This window comes from Oncorhynchus kisutch, linkage group LG19, assembly GCF_002021735.2.
Source record: "Oncorhynchus kisutch isolate 150728-3 linkage group LG19, Okis_V2, whole genome shotgun sequence".
In the NCBI taxonomy this organism is placed as follows: domain Eukaryota; kingdom Metazoa; phylum Chordata; class Actinopteri; order Salmoniformes; family Salmonidae; genus Oncorhynchus; species Oncorhynchus kisutch.
In genome coordinates, this window is record NC_034192.2 from 57,245,164 (window position 1) to 57,265,753 (window position 20,590).

At 39.1% G+C, this 20,590-nt stretch overlaps 2 protein-coding genes across 3 annotated transcripts in view; both read left to right on the plus strand.

Annotated features, from left to right (window-relative positions):
• Positions 1-3,640, plus strand: part of LOC109865063 (zinc finger protein 185) — a 43,201-nt gene extending 39,561 nt beyond the window's left edge. The window contains exons 19-20 of the mRNA XM_031798002.1: positions 1,552-1,657; positions 1,936-3,640. Of these exons, the coding sequence (XP_031653862.1) occupies positions 1,552-1,657; positions 1,936-2,034 (205 nt within the window). The 3' untranslated portion in view covers positions 2,035-3,640. The remainder of the gene's footprint in view (positions 1-1,551; positions 1,658-1,935) is intronic.
• A 4,137-nt stretch (positions 3,641-7,777) lies between these two features.
• Positions 7,778-20,521, plus strand: LOC109864407 (ras-related protein Rab-9B-like). 2 transcript variants are annotated; one of them, XR_004204213.1, is made up of 3 exons: positions 7,778-8,026; positions 12,603-13,080; positions 13,477-20,521. XR_004204213.1 is itself a non-coding variant. In XM_020452181.2 (3 exons), exons 2-3 carry the CDS (start codon positions 12,786-12,788, stop codon positions 13,936-13,938), a joined length of 612 nt encoding a protein of 203 aa, XP_020307770.1. In that variant the 5' UTR covers positions 7,801-8,026; positions 12,603-12,785; the 3' UTR covers positions 13,939-20,521. The 2 variants fall into 2 exon arrangements, 1 of the variants encoding a protein (XP_020307770.1); XM_020452181.2 differs by having other exon boundaries at positions 7,801-8,026; positions 12,603-12,935.
• The last annotated feature ends 69 nt before the right edge of the window (positions 20,522-20,590 follow it).

Consider the following 20,590-nt stretch of genomic DNA (forward strand, 5'->3'; position numbering starts at 1 on the left):
CTCTTTCATTCCCAGCCTGTTTCTCCAGGGTGCTGCTGGAGAGATGCATCGCTGCGGTTCTCCCCCAACGTTCCGTCCCAAAAAATGAACATAAATCATGTAGCAGATATAGGATATGATAGAAACAAGTATGTGGCCTTTTCTGTAGCCTACAGGCTGGAGATCAAATGGATGACAAATGGAATGAGACGGACACTTTTTACATCATGCAGGTTTCTCCCATCGAATAGCCTAACCTAAATGGCACCCAATCAAATAAACATATGCTGTCATGTTAAAACAAACAACATATCCTGAGAACAGGACGGGTCAAAGTACAATGGACAATATGGACTGGACAATATGGACTGGACAATATGGAATGGACAATATGGAATGGACAATATGGAATGGACAATATGGACTGGACAATATGGAATGGACAATATGGAATGGACAATATGGACTGGACAATATGGATTGGACAATATGGACTGGACAATATGGACTGGACAATATGGACTGGACAATATGGATTGGACAATATGGACTGGACAATATGGACTGGACAATATGGATTGGACAATATGGAATGGGACACTCAACTATTGTCTAGGAGTTTCACTTCATTGTCATGATCAGTGTTTTCAAGTTTGTATCTATACATTTTTGACAAGCTGATCATAGTGAAAAAGAAAATAGTTCTGTGTTTCCTGCCAACAGGCTCACGATAAGTCCTGATGAAGTTGGGTAGCTGATATTCAGAGCTTAAATAGCCAAATCGATAAGTCACAGGAATCAGGACTAATAAAGCCAATGTTTTACAAATGGTGTGCCTACCATATAGATGGGCATTCATAAAATTCAGTTTCAGGCAACACTGTAGGCACGAGCTGACCAATGCCTTTTAGAAATATTTTTTGGGGCATTGGTTTTTTGTTCAAAATCTGAACCAATCATAGACGTCTATTTTTGGTTCAGATTTTGTCCGGTCTGGACCAGACTTTATTTGGCCCAAACATAGACAGCGATAAATTACATCTTTTCAACTTTCATTCAGAACCAAAAATGAACTTGACTTCAACATCCGGAAAAGACTCCTTTTCAACGTCCTAGAAAACATGTATTAAAAACTTAAGGAAAATAAGTATTTTCAGCTTTTATTCAGACCATAAATTGAACTTAACTTCGACGTCCGGAAAATACCTATTTTACATGTCTTTCAAACGTCATTGTGCTTACTGGGTGTATTCTAGTTTTGCGGGGGCGGTATTCTTTGGTCTCGCCGAGAGCGGCAGAACGACAAGGACCGGCCCTGACTAAAACAAAATAATATAGAAACATTTATATCAAACTGAAACTAAATAAAGACGAGCAAATCAAGTCTGAACACTAACTGTCACTAAAACGAATGTTCTATTTAAATAAAAAAATACTAATAGAAATAAAAACAAATATTAAATCACAAAACTATAATAACGTTTTGTCATGCCTTGGCTGGAAACTTGTAGATACAGGCTTTGATCGATTAGAGCTGTGTCCCATGCTCAACACCTCTCCCCCATCCTCTAGGTCTACCATGACGTCTGCCTGTACGTACTGTGGAGAGCAGGTGGGCAATGATGCCAAGATCACCATCGAGCACCTCAACATCTCCTGCCACCCAGCCTGCTTCAAGGTAACGACACCTAGTTATAAACATGTTATACTCTGGTTATAAACATGTTATACTCTGGTTATAAACATGTTATACTCTGGTTATAAACATGTGATTGGCTGCACACTCTTTGAGCCTGTATCAGCTGTGGTGGCTGCGGTAGTGGTAAAAGTGGTTGTTGTTTTACTAGCAGGTATAATTATATATATAATTATTGAATTATTGAAGACTAGAAGTAAGCTGAAGCCTTCATATAGTCTTGGCTGTGCTACATTAACAATATGCGGTTGTCATTGCAGTGTGGTGTTTGCAGTAAGCCAATGGGAGACTTTCTGTTCAGCATGTTCCTGCACAAAGGGACAGTCCACTGTGAGAGCTGCTATGCCAACGTCTTGTAGGATGCTTCCTTTCCTTGTCTCCTCGTCTCTTTTCCTTCATGGCCACTGAGAGGTGACAAGACTGGATGGTTGATATAACTGCTCTTTCCCATCAAGACCTGTCGTCTGCTAACAGACACAGGGACGCTGCACCTTGAGTTTGACATGAATGTCCATGTGTGAGATTTTGTTTTCATACCTTTGTATGGCAGTTACTCTATGGTTTAAAGAGAATAATATGATAAAATTACTGATATTGTCTTCCGTCCATTTGAATTACCACTTTTTTGGGGTTTTTTTCTCCTTAAAGGCCCAGTGCAGTCAAAAAACGTGATTTCCTATGTTTTATATATACTGTATTTCCATGCTATGAGGTCGGAATAATACTACGGAATTGGGGAAATTATGATAATTCTCTTTAAGTGTGTGTTGGGAAAATTATGATTAAATGACTGAACAAATCATTTTAAATGGAACTGTAACTAAGTAAACTTATACTCTGTTTTATTATATCTGATTAACAATATGAGTTCATAAGAAGGGATTGTGAGACACGGACAAGGAGTAATTAAAGTTAATGAACACCATTCCAACTAGGAAGAAACTAATGGGTTGTGGATTAAGTAAACAGATAAGGTAGTTAACCTATGGTTGAACCGACGAAACTGAGCTCTGGGGTTTTTAGATAACCTAGGAATGCACTCACTGTCTTTTCTGTTAATTAGAACTGTCAGCTAAGTGGTGATCGATAATGTTGAGGGGTCAAAAGTTACCTGGGAGTGTGTTAGTAAGTTAGAATGAACTTTTCACCTCACTTTGTCCCTGTCGAGAGGAGGGGTTTCTGTTAAGCAATGAAATGACGTCATGTTTTGCATATAAACTGTTGATCGTGGTGAAGTGGCAGCGCGCTCCGAGAATAAATTCTGTTACCTATTATTGAAAAGACTGGTCTCTGTCTATTTTATGCAAACAAGAATCTTACAAATTCTCATAAAATAGATGAAGGGCTTTCAATTAATGAAAACACATTGGCATCATTAATTTACAGTAACAGTGTGTAAGCTCTGTTTGAAGAAAAAAAAACGCCAGAAATGTCTGCTTGTTTTAGTGGGAGGAGTTTTGCCCAGATTGGCGGTATCACCAGGTGGTATACGAATAACAACACGTTTTCATCAAACATATCCTTCCCATTAGGCTCGTCCAGTTAGAACTCTCACTCAGGCCTACCAAAATTGTTTTTCGAGAAATTGCTCTTTGCTTAGAAGGCATAACTAGTCGAGATTACAGTATAGTCTATTTTTGTTTCTTTTCGACAATTTTAGCGAGGTCATTAATTACCCAGAAATGGTTTGATATTGAGATAAAAACGGCTGCACTGGCCCTTTAATGGCATAACTTTGTGAATTTATTGTGAAATATGAAGGAACTGTATTTAAAAGTCTCTGGATATTATTATGTAATGACACGATTTAACTGGGAACTGGCTATGTAGATTAGCAGTTGGGTACAATTTCCTAATTTCGGGCATGACTATGCAAAGTAAATAATTATATATCTTTTTTCAAATTTTCATTTTTAATTGTCTGATGTCTTTTCCTCACAATAAACATGATAATTATAGAGTATAGCATATTTTTGTACATGATTGAGTGTTGAAAATATTGTTGAAAAGAGCAGTTATGATGACAGGTTTGAGACCTGTAGAACAATATCAAATATATTGCACAAAGTTTTTCATTGCAGAGGGAGGTAAAACAAAATCTACTGATCTACTGTTACTTGGAGGTACATTAGGCCCTTGGGTGCCACAGATGCGGCTACCAAACACAAGTGGATGGCATAAACACTATACTGTAATCTTCTTCTTCTCCAGTTTAGTAACAGTTGATCTTCTCTAGTTCAGTAACAGTTGATCTTCTCTAGTTCAGTAACAGTTGATCTTCTCTAGTTCAGTAACAGTTGATCTTCTCTAGTTCAGTAACAGTTGATCTTCTCTAGTTCAGTAACAGTTGATCTTCTCTAGTTCAGTAACAGTTGATCTTCTCCAGGTCAGTAACAGTTGATCTTCTCTAGTTCAGTAACAGTTGATCTTCTCTAGTTCAGTAACAGTTGATCTTCTCTAGTTCAGTAACAGTTGATTTTCTCTAGTTCAGTAACAGTTGATCTTTTCTAGTTCAGTAACAGTTGATCTTCTCTAGTTCAGTAACAGTTGATCTTCTCTAGTTCAGTAACAGTTGATCTTCTCCAGGTCAGTAACAGCTGATCTTCTCTAGTTCAGTAACAGTTCATTAACATTGTGGTAGATTCTCCAAGCATTACTGGTTTCGGGGTGCAAGTCTCTTGACATGTCCAAATACAGTTGAAGTCGAAAGTTTACATACACTTAGGTTGGAGTCATTAAAACTCATTTTTCAATGACTCCACACATTTCTTGTTAACAAACTATAGTTTTGGCAAGTCGGTTAGGACATCTACTTTGTGCATGACACAAATAATTTTTCCAACAATTGTTTACACTTGTATTTCACTGTATCACAATTCCAGTGGCTCAGAAGTTTAGATAAACTAAGTTGACTGTGCCTTTAAACAGCTTATGTCATGGCTTTAGAAGCTTCTGATAGGGTAATTGACATAATTTGAGTTAATTGGAGGTGTACCTGTGGATGTATTTTAAGGCCTACCTTCAAACTCAGTGCCTATTTGCTTGACATCACAGGAAAAGCAAAAGAAATCAGCCAAGACCTCAGAAAAGAAATTGTAGACCTCCACAAGTCTGGTTCATCATTGGGAGCAATTTCCAAATTCCTGAAGGTACAATGTTCAGCTGTACAAACAATAGTACGCAAGTATAAACACCATGGGACCACGCAGCCGCCATACCACTCAGGAAGGAGATGCATTCTGTCTCCTAGAGATTAATGTACTTTGGTGCGAAAAGTGCAAATCAATCCCAGAACAACAGCAAAGGACCTTGTGAAGATGCTGGAGGAAACAGGTACAAAAGTATCTATATCCACAGTAAAACAAGTCCTATATTGACATAACCTGAAAGGCCGTTCAGCAAGGAAGAAGCCACTGCTCCAAAACCGCCATAAAAAAGCCAGACTACGGTTGCAACTGCACATGGGGACAAAGAATGTACTTTTTGGAGAAATATTCTCTGGTCTGAGGAAACAAAAATAGAACTGTTTGGCCATAATGACCATCGATATGTTTGGAGGAAAAAGTGGGATGCTTGCAAGCCGAAGAACACCATCCCAACCTTGAAGCACAGGGGTGGCAGCATCATGTTGTGGGGGTGCTTTGCTGCAGGAGGGACTGGTGCACTTCACAAAATAGATGGCATCATGAGGAAGGGAAATTTGGTAGATATATTGAAGCAACATCTCAAGACATCAGTCAGTAAGTTAAAGCTTGGTCGCAAATGGGTCTTCCAAATGGACAATGACCCCTAGCATACTTCCAAAGTTAATGCTACCGACTACTAATTGAGTTTATGTAAACGTCTGACCACTGGGAATGTGATGAAATAAATAAAAGCTGAAATAAATCATTATCTCTACTATTATTCTGACATTTCACATTCTTAAAATAAAGTAGTGATCCTAACCGACAGGGAATTTTTATTAGGATTAAATGTCAAGATTTGTGAAAAACTGAGTTGAAATGTATTTGGCTAAGGTGTATATAAACCTCCGACTTCAACTGTACGTGTCTTTCCTTCCTTGTCCTCTTCCTGTCAAAAAATACTGTCAATAAGGGACTTTCTCAGTTACTTCTGGCTCTCATCCTGTATGTGGTTCCTCAGCAGTGCAGGGCTCGACTAGTTATGCCTGTCCTGCTTTGGCCCTCCTCATAGCCAACTCCTGGATGTGATGTCAGAGCAGTGCAGGGTCTGACTCGTTATGTCTGATTGGGGACTCCAATCCTTCAGCCTGATCTAGACTCTGCCTGTAGTCCTGTGGCCACATCTGGACCAAGCCTGAAAAACCCTCAAAGGAGGAATATCTCTCACTGCAAACAGTACACTGTCATACAGTACTATAAGGGTCAAGCCTACAATTTACAAAAAGATAAAGACCTTTATTTCAGAGGCTGGTGGTGCCTACCTACCTACCTACCCAAATCCTGGACTGAGTAGAGGACATCCCCTATGAGAATTATAGGCCAGCTTAGGCTGGGGGGGGCGGGCTCTTCTCTGGTGCTTTCCTATAGGCCCGTTCCTTCCAGTCTGGTATTATCCTGGTCACAGACATAGCACTCAAAGCCGTTGAGGTAGTTGGGTTTGCTCATGTCGTTCATGCCCCACTCCCTGCTCTCCAGTGCCTCCATCAGGCCAACGTTGGTAACTTGGCTCGGCTTCTTAAACTAAGTACTTAGCTTACTCTTCACTCCCTGCTCTCCAGTGCCTCCATCAGGCCAACGTTGGTAACTTGGCTCGGCTTCTTAAACTAAATACTTAGCGTACTCTTCACTCCCTGCTCTCCAGTGCCTCCATCAGGCCAACGTTGGTAACTTGGCTCGGCTTCTTAAACTAAATACTTAGCGTACTCTTCATCGTTCTCATCCAGCGGCTTGGGGAACTTGGCTACGTCCTGAGGTGATGGGAAGTCATTGATAAGGATGACAGTGCGGGGGATGCGCATTCAGTTCGGCTACTGACGAGGAGCTGCGGTAGACTGGTACACAGCCCTGGTGGAGAGGGAACCATAGCTTCTCTGTCATGTAGTCCTGGAGGAAATCAAATCAAATTTAATCCAACTTTACTTAAAGTGAATTTAAAATTCATTCTTTACAACAATGAAATGAAAGAGAAGAAAACGATGAAATGAAATATGCTATGAAAGTAAGCAGGAAGTGACTACCCCTTCACCCTTGTAGTTTTTTTAACGTTTTTGAAAACTTTTTTGAATGGATCTTCAATGCTCAAATTCGCAGTGCAATAGTCTTCATCCGGTAGCAGTAAATTCATCCACAAACAAATATAATTTTATATACACCTACTTTTTGTGTTGAGCATCCAGAAACAGTTTCACATTTATTTTGGCATTGTCTACATGTAAAACAATTATGGAAAGATATTCATAGTTTTATAATTGTTAATATTCTTGATGACTTTTTTGTATTTTCATGGGAGAATGTGCTGCTCGGTCTCCTTAACCATAGTAAAGATAAAGAAAAACAATTTTACCTTATACATCTAATTGTGTTAATGGAAAAATTTCATATTCATGAATGTAAATGTACTAATTAAAAAACACTGTGTTTTCTAGGAGGAATTTGAGCAGTACATTAAGACCATTATACATCCTTCTAATAAGAAAGCTGTTAAAACAATCAACATGAGTGCATCGTTTAAGGTCTTTGTATAATCTGTCATTTGTTGCACCCCCTAGCATATGTTATCATTGTCTGTTTGTATACTTCTATGCATACTGATTTTTCTCCAATAATAATACATTTTAAAAAACTGACTTGCCTAGTTAAATAAAGGTGCATTACTACCATCTACAGATCTGGAGTGGAATCACACACTGACTGTGCAATTTGACATTATTTGCTTCAACGATAAAAAGTGTTTTTTTTTTCAGTTAAAAAAATAGAGAATATATACAGTCAAAGCAGGACTATATGAACATGTTGAAGTATCCAGGCTCACAGAGCATGGACCAAATCTGACAGCAAAATAAATAGATAGACCAGGGAGGGCGAACCCGCGGGCTTTAGGACCAAGCGTCGCGACTGGACTCAGGGGTGTATTCATTACGCCAATTCTGTTTCAAAACTTTCTTAAACGGAAGCAAATGGAACGGAGCGCGACCTACATTGAATTTGTCCAATATAAAATCTCGGGTTTGTTGCAAAAAGAAACTGTTTGCAACCGTTTGGACTAATTATTACCCTGGACTGGAAAATACTGGGGACGCGCCTCAACAAGCAAGTGTTCACAATCCGTCAAAATCTCAGATGCAAAACTGGGCAAGCTACGATTTATAACACGGTACAACATGAGGTAACGAAAACGATTTTACGCCTTAAATTAATGCAGTCACATGAGGTAATATTGAATATGGTGCGTGTTTGTTCAAACCGGTCTATTTATTCGTAGTTTAGTTTAATAATTCAGAACAATTGATGTCAACAACACAACCCATCCCGGTGGATAGCTAGCTAACGGTAACAGGCTAGCTGGCTAGGCTAGCTGGCTACTGTTTGGCATTCTGTTATCATCATCGCCATTTCTTTTGCCAGCTATTCATCCCTATATCTAGCTAGATGTCCTGTGTAATATCTAGCTGCATTTACGAAATGGGAACCCTCAGATTTCATTCGCTACAATAACATTGCATCAGAACAACAATATAACGTTAATAGGTACAGTAGTTGGTGAGCCTCTAATCAATTCGGTGATTCTCATGAAACCAGTTTTAGTCATGGCAGTGGCAAATTGAGTTAGTTTGTTGCAGATGCATCATGGTTTTCTATCTTTCTGGAGACTAAGATGCCTAGTTTATGACACAGTGTCGAATGTTAAATTATAAATCATTTCAATTTCCCTATATTAAACAAACCAGACGGCACCATTTTCTTGTTTTCTTATTTGTGGATAACCAGGGGCACACTCCAACATAAATTATATATATATTTTTTAACATTAATATAAGTTTGCATTAAACTATAATATTTATTATATAAAAACTCTCATTACCATAACACTTTTTCAAGTTGCTGTAAAAAAATGTATAAAAAAAAGATTTCTTAAAATAAGTGTTATTCACCCATGATGCATCATCTAGACTAGAGGATCAGTCGTTAGATGAGTTTATATACCTTCAGAATGAGGATGGTATTCTCAAACACCCTCTTTACAACACTTAACTTTCTCATTACCGAAATGACTAAAATGCTAAAATTGGGATCAACTTGAAGAACCATTACCTTACCAACATGGAGGCATGAATGGGCTTTACTGATGTGGTCAATTGTTGATCCATAATGGAGGTGTCCTATTACTTGCAGATTGAGCTAAGGGCCCCTCTTGTTATTTTACTGCTGCTCTTTAATTATTTGTTACTTTTTAATTTGTAACTTTTTAGGTATTTTTCTTAACTGCACTGTTGGCTTGTAAGTAAGTATTTCACTGTAAGGGCTACACCTGTTTGTAATCGGCACATGTGACATAACATTTTATTTGATTACCAAACACACATTTCTCATTACTGCATCATTTTTAGGTGAGACTTTTAATTTCGGTAATAAAATAAACTCGTTCTAATGTATAATTAATGGGTGTGCTGTGCTGGTAGCATTCATTATTTACTAGGACCATTGCTTACACCTATTGTATGGATTATTTGTAAAACAGTTATTTGATTAGGTAGGTGGTAGTCAAGAAATATAAGTTTGTAAACCCCATTTAATTTACTTACAATCTAGAGTTTGTTTTTTCAGCAAAGAGAAACTGCCACTTAAAGGAGGTTATTCCCTATTATGGCACAGGAATCTGTTTTAGCAATTATACTGTTGTTTGATATCCCAAGTTTTTGGTCCATATCTCACATTTAGATACTTTAGGCATATCATGTTATGCCGTCCCGTTCAATTTACAAATATATCTAAAGAACCACACACATCCATGTACTAATACAGCAATATTACCTGGAAAGACCTTGGAAATGTTACATTTAAGGAACTTTTTTTATGCTTAAGTCCATTTTGGATTTTTGAAGATACATGTACGTAACTACAGTCCTTTATACTTAGGCCAAAATAAGGGCTATTTTAGTCAATTGCATTTTCATCAGTGATTTTAGTTTTATGCAAGTCATTTGGGATTAACAACTGACACAGTTTGATGTATTGGGTTACTGAATCTCTAATAGAGCTAAGTACAGTTTTTCAAACTATAAAACCCTCATCTCTGAAACCTTATTGCACCGATATTTAGGAAAATAAAATGTCTACTTTAGTTATTTTGGCTTAATCTGATAGTGTGTCTTTTGTTCTTTATACAAATGTGTACATTAAAAAACATGTGTACACAAGTAATTATGACCAAAACATGTGTACACAAGTAATTATGACCAAAACATGTGTACACAAGTAATTATGACCAAAACATGTGTACACAAGTAATTATGACCAAAACATGTGTACACAAGTAATTATGACCAAAACATGTGTACACAAGTAATTATGACAAAAACATGTGTACACAAGTAATTATGACCAAAACATGTGTACACAAGTAATTATGACCAAAACATGTGTACACAAGTAATTATGACCAAAACATGTGTACACAAGTAATTATGACCAAAACATGTGTACACAAGTAATTATGACCAAAACATGTGTACACAAGTAATTATGACCAAAACATGTGTACACAAGTAATTATGACCAAAACATGTGTACACAAGTAATATGACCAAAACATGTGTACACAAGTAATTATGACCAAAACATGTGTACACAAGTAATTATGACCAAAACATGTGTACACAAGTAATTATGACCAAAACATGTGTACACAAGTAATTATGACCAAAACATGTGTACACAAGTAATTATGACCAAAACATGTGTACACAAGTAATTATGACCAAAACATGTGTACACAAGTAATTATGACCAAAACATGTGTACACAAGTAATTATGACCAAAACATGTGTACACAAGTAATTATGACCAAAACATGTGTACACAAGTAATTATGACCAAAACATGTGTACACAGGTAATTATGACAAAAACATGTGTACACAGGTAATTATGACCCAAAAAATTGTACACAAGTAATTATGACAAAAACATGTGTACACAAGTAATTATGACAAAAACAAGATTCAGAAAATGTTTTGTTGCGGTAATGAGAAATTGCTAAATAAATGTTAATACATTAAAATAAATCAGTGTCATGGCCTTTTTATTAGGTGAGGAATGTAAAAATATATATATATATTAGAAATGGATTTGTTGAGCTTTTTTGGACTTGGACATAAACTATTGCGGTAATGATAATTTTTGTGTTGGTAATTGTGGTAAAATGCATAATATATGATCAATAAACATACAAATAATTATGAAATAGATGAATACAGATCCTAATATTAGTGATCCAAGAAGAATTGTGGTGGGAAATGTTTTTTTTGTCATGTTTGTTGAGAATCACCTAATTAAACACCTCTTTGACAGAAAGCTTGTGCAGTCATGGAGCAGCGCAGGCTCAGTGTCGGGTGTACCTGAGTCAGTCGCGTGCTTATCTTCCTGACTCATCGTTGTTGTTGTTATGGTAATCTCTGGTAGTGAAGAGTACATTCTGAGTTGTTGTGAGTTAGCTAACTATCTATTCTTGGGATTTCAGATATGTGGCATAATAAGAAGCAGTTTACTAAAGCTGTATTGTGAATCAAGAACCATGTCACATTAATACGTATTTCTCCCATGTGATTTTCAACCATACTGGACACGGGTTCAGCGTTGCTTCCTATACATTGTTATCAACAACATGGGCGTCGTGATGTACAGCAGAGTAACTTTAGCTCATCGGTAGTACATTTTACGACTTGCCAATCTCCAGCTCAACCAATCCCTGGGTTTGTTAGAGGGGGAGTTTCTCTGGGTCATTCACCCCTATCAGGTGTCCCTAAGGACAACCACCCCGGTGATCTTACACATCTCTATACCCAGCACATCTCATACAGGAGGGGAATCACTTGCAAATAGCTCCAGATACAGTGGGTGTGAGAAGAGAGATTGTTGTTGTATCAGTATTGTTGTTACCATTTTTAAGGCTGCTGCTATTTTAGTTTGTTAAGTTTAGTAACCACTCTCTCTTGTTCTGTCTCTAGCTCCTTCCTGTGCGGTATGACGTCTGCGTGGTCCCATGGTGTTTATACTTGACCACTATTGTTTGTACAGATGAACGTGGTACCTTCAGGTGTTTGGAAATTGCTCCCAAGGATGAGCCAGACTTGTGGAGGTCTATAATTTTTGGCTTTCTTGGCTGATTTCTTTAGATTTTCCCATGAGTTTGAATGTAGGCCTTGAAATACATCCACAGGTACACCTCAAATTGACTCAAATGATGTCAATTAGCCTATCGGAAGCTTCTAAAGCCATGACATCATTTTCTGGAATTTTCCAAGCTGTTTAAAGTCAATTTAGTGTATGTAAACCTCTGACCCATTCTAATTGTGTGAACTGATCTGTCTGTAAACAATTGTTGGGAAAATTATTTGTCATGCACCAAGTAGATGTCCTAACCGACTTGCCAAAACTATAGTTTGTTAACAAGAAATTTGTGGAGTGGTTGAAAAATGTGTTTTAATGACTCAAACCTAAATGTATGTAAACTTGCGACTTCAACTGTATATTCCGGACTCTGACATTCTACTATTTAGATTTTTCTAAATTATTTTCTTAACATTTTTGGGATTTGCATGTTTTATATTGTTAGGTATTACTGCACTGTTGGAGCTAGGAACAAGCATTTTGCTACACTCGCGATAATCTGCCAAATATGTGTACGTGACCAATAACATTTGATTTGATCATTTTTTAAAATCTCTCTGCTCATCCTTCAGGTTGCATTGACCCTGATAGTACTACCCCAGTAGCCTAGCACGAGGTGAAGGCTGGGTCACAGTGGTCAGTAACCCAGCTAGAAGGCTTTGCTCCAGGCTAGCCAGCCTGCCAGCAGAGGGAGGGGGCCTTGCCACGGAACGGCCTGGTGAGCTGCAGAGACTAGCAGCGGCGGGAGGGTTGTGATGAGCGGGAAGAGCCTGCTGTTAAAGGTGATCCTGCTGGGGGACGGTGGCGTGGGGAAATCTTCCTTAATGAACCGCTACGTCACGGACCGCTTCGACGCCCAGTCCTTCCACACCATCGGGGTGGAGTTCCTCAACAGAGACCTGGAGGTCAGATTAGAGCCCTTTCTGAATTCATCTTTTCTTCATTCGTGGCATTATATCCCCTTGCCTTCTTCTCAAAATGTAAAATGAGGGGAGGGACCTTGGACTTTCTCCAATAAGATTGAGGAGGCGGCGAGGAGATAGAGCCAAGGTCTGTCTGAAATGGAATAATAATAATAATTATAATGTGTCTTGCATCTCAACAAACCAGAGCATCTGCACGTGAGTGCATAGATACATAAGTACATGCAATAATTACAGCAGACAACATGTGGATACAGTTTGTAATTCGGTTTGTAAATTCAAATTCCTGTGGGGGGCAGGTTGAGCAGTAATTTGTTGTTCTCTCTAGAGGCGAGTGCAGTGGATTACTTTTGGACAAAATGTGTTTTATTAATGTTTTCTTTTACTACTGTCATTGATTCTTGTCTACTGTTTTATATCTTTATGATGGCGGTGTATATTATGTACAAATCTAATTGTCTTTGGGGACAGTAACGGTTTCTCTTCGGGACAATTCATGTTTTCATTCACTTCCTCCCTCCAGGTGGACGGGCGCCTGGTGACCCTTCAGATCTGGGACACGGCGGGTCAGGAGCGCTTCAAGTCCCTGAGGACGCCGTTCTACCGTGGCGCCGACTGCTGCCTCCTCACCTTCGCTGTAGACGACCTACACAGCTTCCAGAACCTGGCCAGCTGGAAGAAAGAGTTCATGTTTTACTCTGACGTACGAGACCCAGAGAGGTTCCCCTTCGTTGTCCTGGGCAACAAGGTGGACAAGGAGGAGGGGAAGGAGGTGGGGGAGGATGAGGCTCGGGCCTGGTGCGAGGAGAATGGCTGTTGTCCCTACTTCGAGACCAGTGCTAAGGACGATACTAACGTGGGAGTGGCATTCGAGGCAGCGGTACGGGAGGTTCTGGCGGCGGAGGATCAGATCGACCACACGCTGTTGAGTAGCACTATCGATCTCCACGGCAACCGTAAAGTACCGCGCTCTTCTTGCTGCTGATTGGTTGAAAGGACTGGTTTCTCTCTCCGTCCAGCCTGTAGCATCCTGAGGGCCAGAGAGCTGTTCTGCTCTCCACTGATCTCTATGGTTACTTACCTGATGCAGGTACAAGCTGCTGAGACTGATGATCGGGTATCAATATACCCGATCATGATGATCGGCTATCAATGCAGCTGATTTTAAAGAGTGTTGGGTTGTCGGTATCGACACATCTGATTTTTAAAGTTTATCAATGAGGTACAATGTAACAGGTACACCATGTTGTTCAACTCGGTCTGCTTTCAGCAGTATAGCACAAAACTGCTCTTTACATCCAGCCAGCTTCATGTACCTGCCCTGTGTAATGTTTTCAGCATTTTTTTGTTCTTTTTTATTTAACCAGGCAAGTCAGTTATGAACAAATTCTTATTTTCAATGACGGCCTAGGAACTGCCTGTTCAGGGGCAGAACGACAGATTTGTACCATGTCAGCTTGGGGATTTGAACTTGCAAATCCCCCAAGTCCAATGCTCTAACAACTAGGCTACCCTAGCATTTTAATCTGATAATATTCATGTGTCCTTTCTGTTCTCCTCTCCAAGAGCACAGGCTGCTTGTGGCACAGCAACATTCTCATTCATTTTTCTGTCTGTCTGCTAAGTCTTCTAAGGTCTCATAGGTACTTTGACCAGAACACGATTCTATCACACTGTCAGGTCTCATGACAGTGGTTGGCTGACTGACCAGAGGAATATCATTTAATATAATACATATAGACATGGTGTGTTGACTGACCAGTGGAATATCATTTAATATAATACATATAGACATGGTGTGTTGACTGACTGACCAGTGGAATATCATTTAATATAATACATATAGACATGGTGTGTTGACTGACCAGTGGAATATCATTTAATATAATACATATAGACATGGTGTGTTGACTGACTGACCAGTGGAATATCATTTAATATATATAGACATGGTGTGTTGACTGACTGACCAGTGGAATATCATTTAATATAATACATATAGACATGGTGTGTTGACTGACCAGTGGAATATCATTTAATATAATACATATAGACATGGTGTGTTGACTGACTGACCAGTGGAATATCATTTAATATATATAGACATGGTGTGTTGACTGACCAGTGGAATATCATTTAATATAATACATATAGACATGGTGTGTTGACTGACTGACCAGTGGAATATCATTTAATATATATAGACATGGTGTGTTGACTGACTGACCAGTGGAATATCATTTAATATAATACATATAGACATGGTGTGTTGACTGACTGACCAGAGGAATATCATTTAATATATATAGACATGGTGTGTTGACTGACTGACCAGTGGAATATCATTTAATATAATACATATAGACATGGTGTGTTGACTGACCAGTGGAATATCATTTAATATAATACATATAGACATGGTGTGTTGACTGACTGACCAGTGGAATATCATTTAATATATATAGACATGGTGTGTTGACTGACCAGTGGAATATCATGTAATATAATACATATAGACATGGTGTGTTGACTGACTGACCAGTGGAATATCATTTAATATATATAGACATGGTGTGTTGACTGACTGACCAGTGGAATATCATTTAATATAATACATATAGACATGGTGTGTTGACTGACTGACCAGTGGAATATCATTTAATATATATAGACATGGTGTGTTGACTGACCAGTGGAATATCATTTAATATAATACATATAGACATGGTGTGTTGACTGACCAGTGGAATATCATTTAATATAATACATATAGACATGGTGTGTTGACTGACCAGAGGAAAATAATTTAATATAATACATATAGACATGGTGTGTTGACTGACCAGTGGAATATCATTTAATATAATACATATAGACATGGTGTGTTGACTGACCAGTGGAATATCATTTAATATAATACATATAGACATGGTGTGTTGACTGACCAGTGGAATATCATTTAATATAATACATATAGACATGGTGTGTTAACTGACCAGAGGAAAATCATTTAATACACTGACATAGACCTCTACATGAAGCTGGACTTGATCCAGTCACATCTTGTTTAAGAACTGACAACATGGATTGCACACATTACTGTACCAGGACAAATGTTTACTGCACAAAAAGGGATTTGATTTGTTAGATTTTCTCCCAAGGGAAAGATGTATCTGTTGAACACTGGGTACATATCTGTTGAACACTGGGTACATATCTGTTGAACACTGGGTACATATCTGTTGAACACTGTGTACATATCTATCTGAGGTAGTTGGTATCTATACCAGATGCGACAGTATTTCCTCGTCCTTTCTAGGCCTGTCTGAATCAGAGGTGTTATGTCTACGTGTGAGAGTTGCAGGAGACGCCTGTTTTAATTTCATCCCTTACCTACTACGGTACGTACAGTTGAAGTTTACATACACTTAGGTTGGAGTTATTAAACCTCGTTTTTCAACCACTCCACAAATTTCTTGTTAACAAAGTTTTACCTACTACGGTACATACCATTTTTTAGTCGGTCTCTCTTGACACCAATGATATAATGTTCTTAATCAATAAAGTGTTTTCCTTTATAGATGTAACAGTTCTTTTGTTTGGCTTATGGCTGATCCCCTTTTTCTTTTCAGTAGTTCATTGAGGTTCTGATATTTACTGTGGGTTTTCTACCATCTACAGTGGCTTGCGATAGTATTCACCCCCTTTGGCATTTTTCCTATTTTGTTGCCTTACAACCTGGGTTATCATTTTATTTACCCAACATGCTAAATATTTTTTTTGTAAAAAAACAAGAAATAAGACAACTTGAGCATAACTATTAACCCCCAAAGTCAATACTTTGCAGCAATTATACCCCAAGAGACACGCAGCTATGTCTCTATAAGCTTGGCACATCGAGCCACTGGGATTTTGCCCATTCTTCAAGGCAAAACTGCTCCAGCTCCTTCAAGTTGGATGGGTTCCGCTTGTGTACAGCAAAGTCATGCCACAGATCTCAATTGGATTGAGGTCTGGGCTTTGACTAGGCCATTCCAAGACATTTAAATGTTTCCCCTTAAACAACGTGTTGCTTTAGCAGTATGATTTGGGTCATTGTTCTGCTGGAAGGTGAACCTCCATCCCAGTCTCAAATCTCTGAAAGACTGAAACAGGTTTCCCTCAAGAATTTTCCTGTATTTAGCGCCATCCATCATTCCTTCAATTCTGACCAGTTTCCCAGTCCCTGCCGATGACAAACATCCCCACAGCATGATGCTGCCACCACCATGCTTCACTGTCGGGGTGGTGAGAGGCTAGGTTTGCGCCCGACAAAGTGTTTTCCTTGATGGCCAAAAAGCACAATTTTAGTCTAATCTGACCAGAGTACCTTCCATATGTGTGGGGAGTCTCCCACATGCCTTTTGGCAAACACCAAAAGTGTTTGCTTATTATTTTCTGGCCAGTCTTCCATAAAGCCCAGCTCTGTGGAGTGTACGGCTTAAAGTGGTCCTATGGACAGATACTCCCATCTCTTCCGTAAAGCCCGGCTCTGTGGAGGGTACGGCTTAAAGTGGTCCTATGGACAGATACTCCCATCTCTTCCGTAAAGCCCGGCTCTGTGGAGTGTACGGCTTAAAGTGGTCCTATGGACAGATACTCCCATCTCTTCCGTAAAGCCCGGCTCTGTGGAGTGTACGGCTTAAAGTGGTCCTATGGACAGATACTCCCATCTCTTCCGTAAAGCCCAGCTCTGTGGAGTGTACGGCTTAAAGTGGTCCTATGGACAGATACTCCCATCTCTTCCGTAAAGCCCGGCTCTGTGGAGTGTACGGCTTAAAGTGGTCCTATGGACAGATACTCCCATCTCTTCCATAAAGCCCAGCTCTGTGGAGTGTACGGCTTAAAGTGGTCCTATGGACAGATACTCCCATCTCTTCCGTAAAGCCCAGCTCTGTGGAGTGTACGGCTTAAAGTGGTCCTATGGACAGATACTCCAATCTCCACTGTAGAGCTTTGCAGCTCCTTCAGGGTTATCTATGGTCTCTTTGTTGCCTCTGATTAATGCCCTACTTGCCTGGTCTGTGAGTTTTGGTGGGCGGCCCTCTAAAGGCAGGTTTGTTGTGGTACCATATTCTTTCCATTTTTTAATACTGGATTTAATGGTGCTCTGTGGGATGTTCAAAGTTTGGGATATTTTTTTTATAACACAACCCTGATCTGTACTTCTTCACAACTTTGTCCCTGACCTGTTTGGAGAGCTCCTTGTTGTTCATGGTGCCGCTTGCTTGGTGGTGTTGCAGACTCTGGGGCCTTTCGGAACAGGTGTGTATATATACTGAGATCATGTGACTCTTAAAGTCCACCTGTGTGCAATCTATTGAACTAGGTTATGTGACTTCTGAAGGTAATTGGTTGCACCAGACCTTATTTAGGGGCTTCATAGTAACGTACACACCACTTTCTGCTTTAAAGTTTGTCATTTGTTAAAACAATATTTTTTTCACTTCACCAATTTGGACTATTTTGTGTATGTCCATTACATGAAATCCAAATATATTTACATTACAGGTTATAATGCAGCAAAATAGGAGAAATGGAGGATGAATACTTTTGCAAGGCACTGTAACTTATGTTTGGGTTGGTGTGTCACTAAGGAAGAGTGATGGTTCTTCTCAGCCCTACTGCCTTGCCTGTCTACCGCATGGGCCCTGCTCTAGAACACTGACAGTTCTGGAACATTCTAGGTTCTAGATATAACCTTTATATTATCTAGAACATTGGTAGCTGTAGAGCATTCCAGTCAGAGAACATTCTAGACAGAATATAAGAACATTCCAGTCCTTCATCTAATATCATAGCCACCTCTCTACTCCTGATTTACCCAGTTGATTCGTCTTATTTGAATGTGAAACAACCTGAACGGACAGAAAAATAATTGTACCTTTTTAATGTACCGATATTGCATTTTCTCCCGTAGGTATTGATAAGAGGGAAACATAAGTGAGGATTATCTTAAGTATTATTTTTGGGTACTTTAGTTTGTTATTTTACATCAGTGGTGACCTATGCTGGCCTGCCCTCACTGGATTTCAACGCTGTAGTCAAAATGAAAAGGATCATTTTGAAACATTTGAGGACCTTATTTAGTCATTATTTGAAGGAAAATAGCATTACTGATGTTTATACAATACTTCTGATGCCTGAAGCCACAGTTGACACTTCAGTTGTCTGTTTCCAGTATTTGACCTAGTCGTCAACATGGTACCGTTGCTATGCCTACCACATTAATCAACCAATGCGGTGTTGCATTACTACTACAGTACATCGTTATTTTATTTGCATGCATGTGAAATTCACTGATTCAACTTACATGTCTTTATCTTTTAAAGTTATGTTTGTGTGCAGTACTAATCTACAGGAAGTCATCTGCCTCTCGATTCAAATGAAATGACTGTCTGGTACAGCAGAGGGGTCCACTGTGAAAGAACCAGCCGCACTGCGTTATGTTGACACTGACGTCGCGGTACACCCGTATCTATTGAAGATGTTGATTGTCAATTTACTCAACCTGTGGTATTTAGAGAAACAGTACAACAAGTACAGTTGGAATGTTCTGTAACAAAGTCTTAAGATGAAAAAAACATGTATTTTACCCAATAGAAAGAGGGCTGGGCGTCTATTACGAGACATCACATTCCACTGCTATGGCAACTATATTCCATCTGTCAAACTCTTAACATACAGTCCTCCTCACCATCTAGTCTTGTCTCACTCCCACTAACTAATGTTGATGACCTGTTTTTGTTTTTAATCTATATGTTGAATAAGAAATGTACACAGTAATGTTTACTTTGGGCTTGCCGCAGTGCACAAAGACATGGCTACACGTGCATTCGTTTCATTCCTGAAATAACTGTACAATCAATGAAATCCTCAATACTACTGTACGAACTGACTAAAATATCATTTAACCTCACCTAAGTGTTTGTTAGCCTGCTTTGAGCTGAGTAAGAGGTGTATAACTGACTATCATAGAGTTGATGTAGGAATATAACTGTATATCTGCAGATTTGCTTGTAACTCCAATATCAAACCTTCCTTAACCTCTTCATTGCCCTATGGATGTTAAGACTGTCCCTTTACAGTCCCGCGTCCCAAATGGCACCCTATGTATATAGTTCAGAGCCCTATGGCCCCTGGTTAAAATGATGGCACTATATAGGGAATCAGCCCTATGGCCCCTGGTTAAAATGATGGCACTATATAGGGAATCAGCCCTATGGCCCCTGGTTAAAATGATGGCACTATATAGGGAATCAGCCCTATGGCCCCTGGTTAAAATGATGGCACTATATAGGGAATCAGCCCTATGGCCCCTGGTTAAAATGATGGCACTATATAGGGAATCAGCCCTATGGCCCCTGGTTAAAATGATGGCACTATATAGGGAATCAGCCCTATGGCCCCTGGTTAAAATGATGGCACTATATAGGGAATCGGTTGCCATATGGGATGCAGAAAGACTGATGTAGGTGTGAATACTATCCAATGTACGACAACTAATAAAACCAAAAACATGCAACATACCAAATACAGGAACTGACTTGTGGTTGAGGTTCTTTTGAGTACCTGATTCTTTGGAAAGTACATTGTTA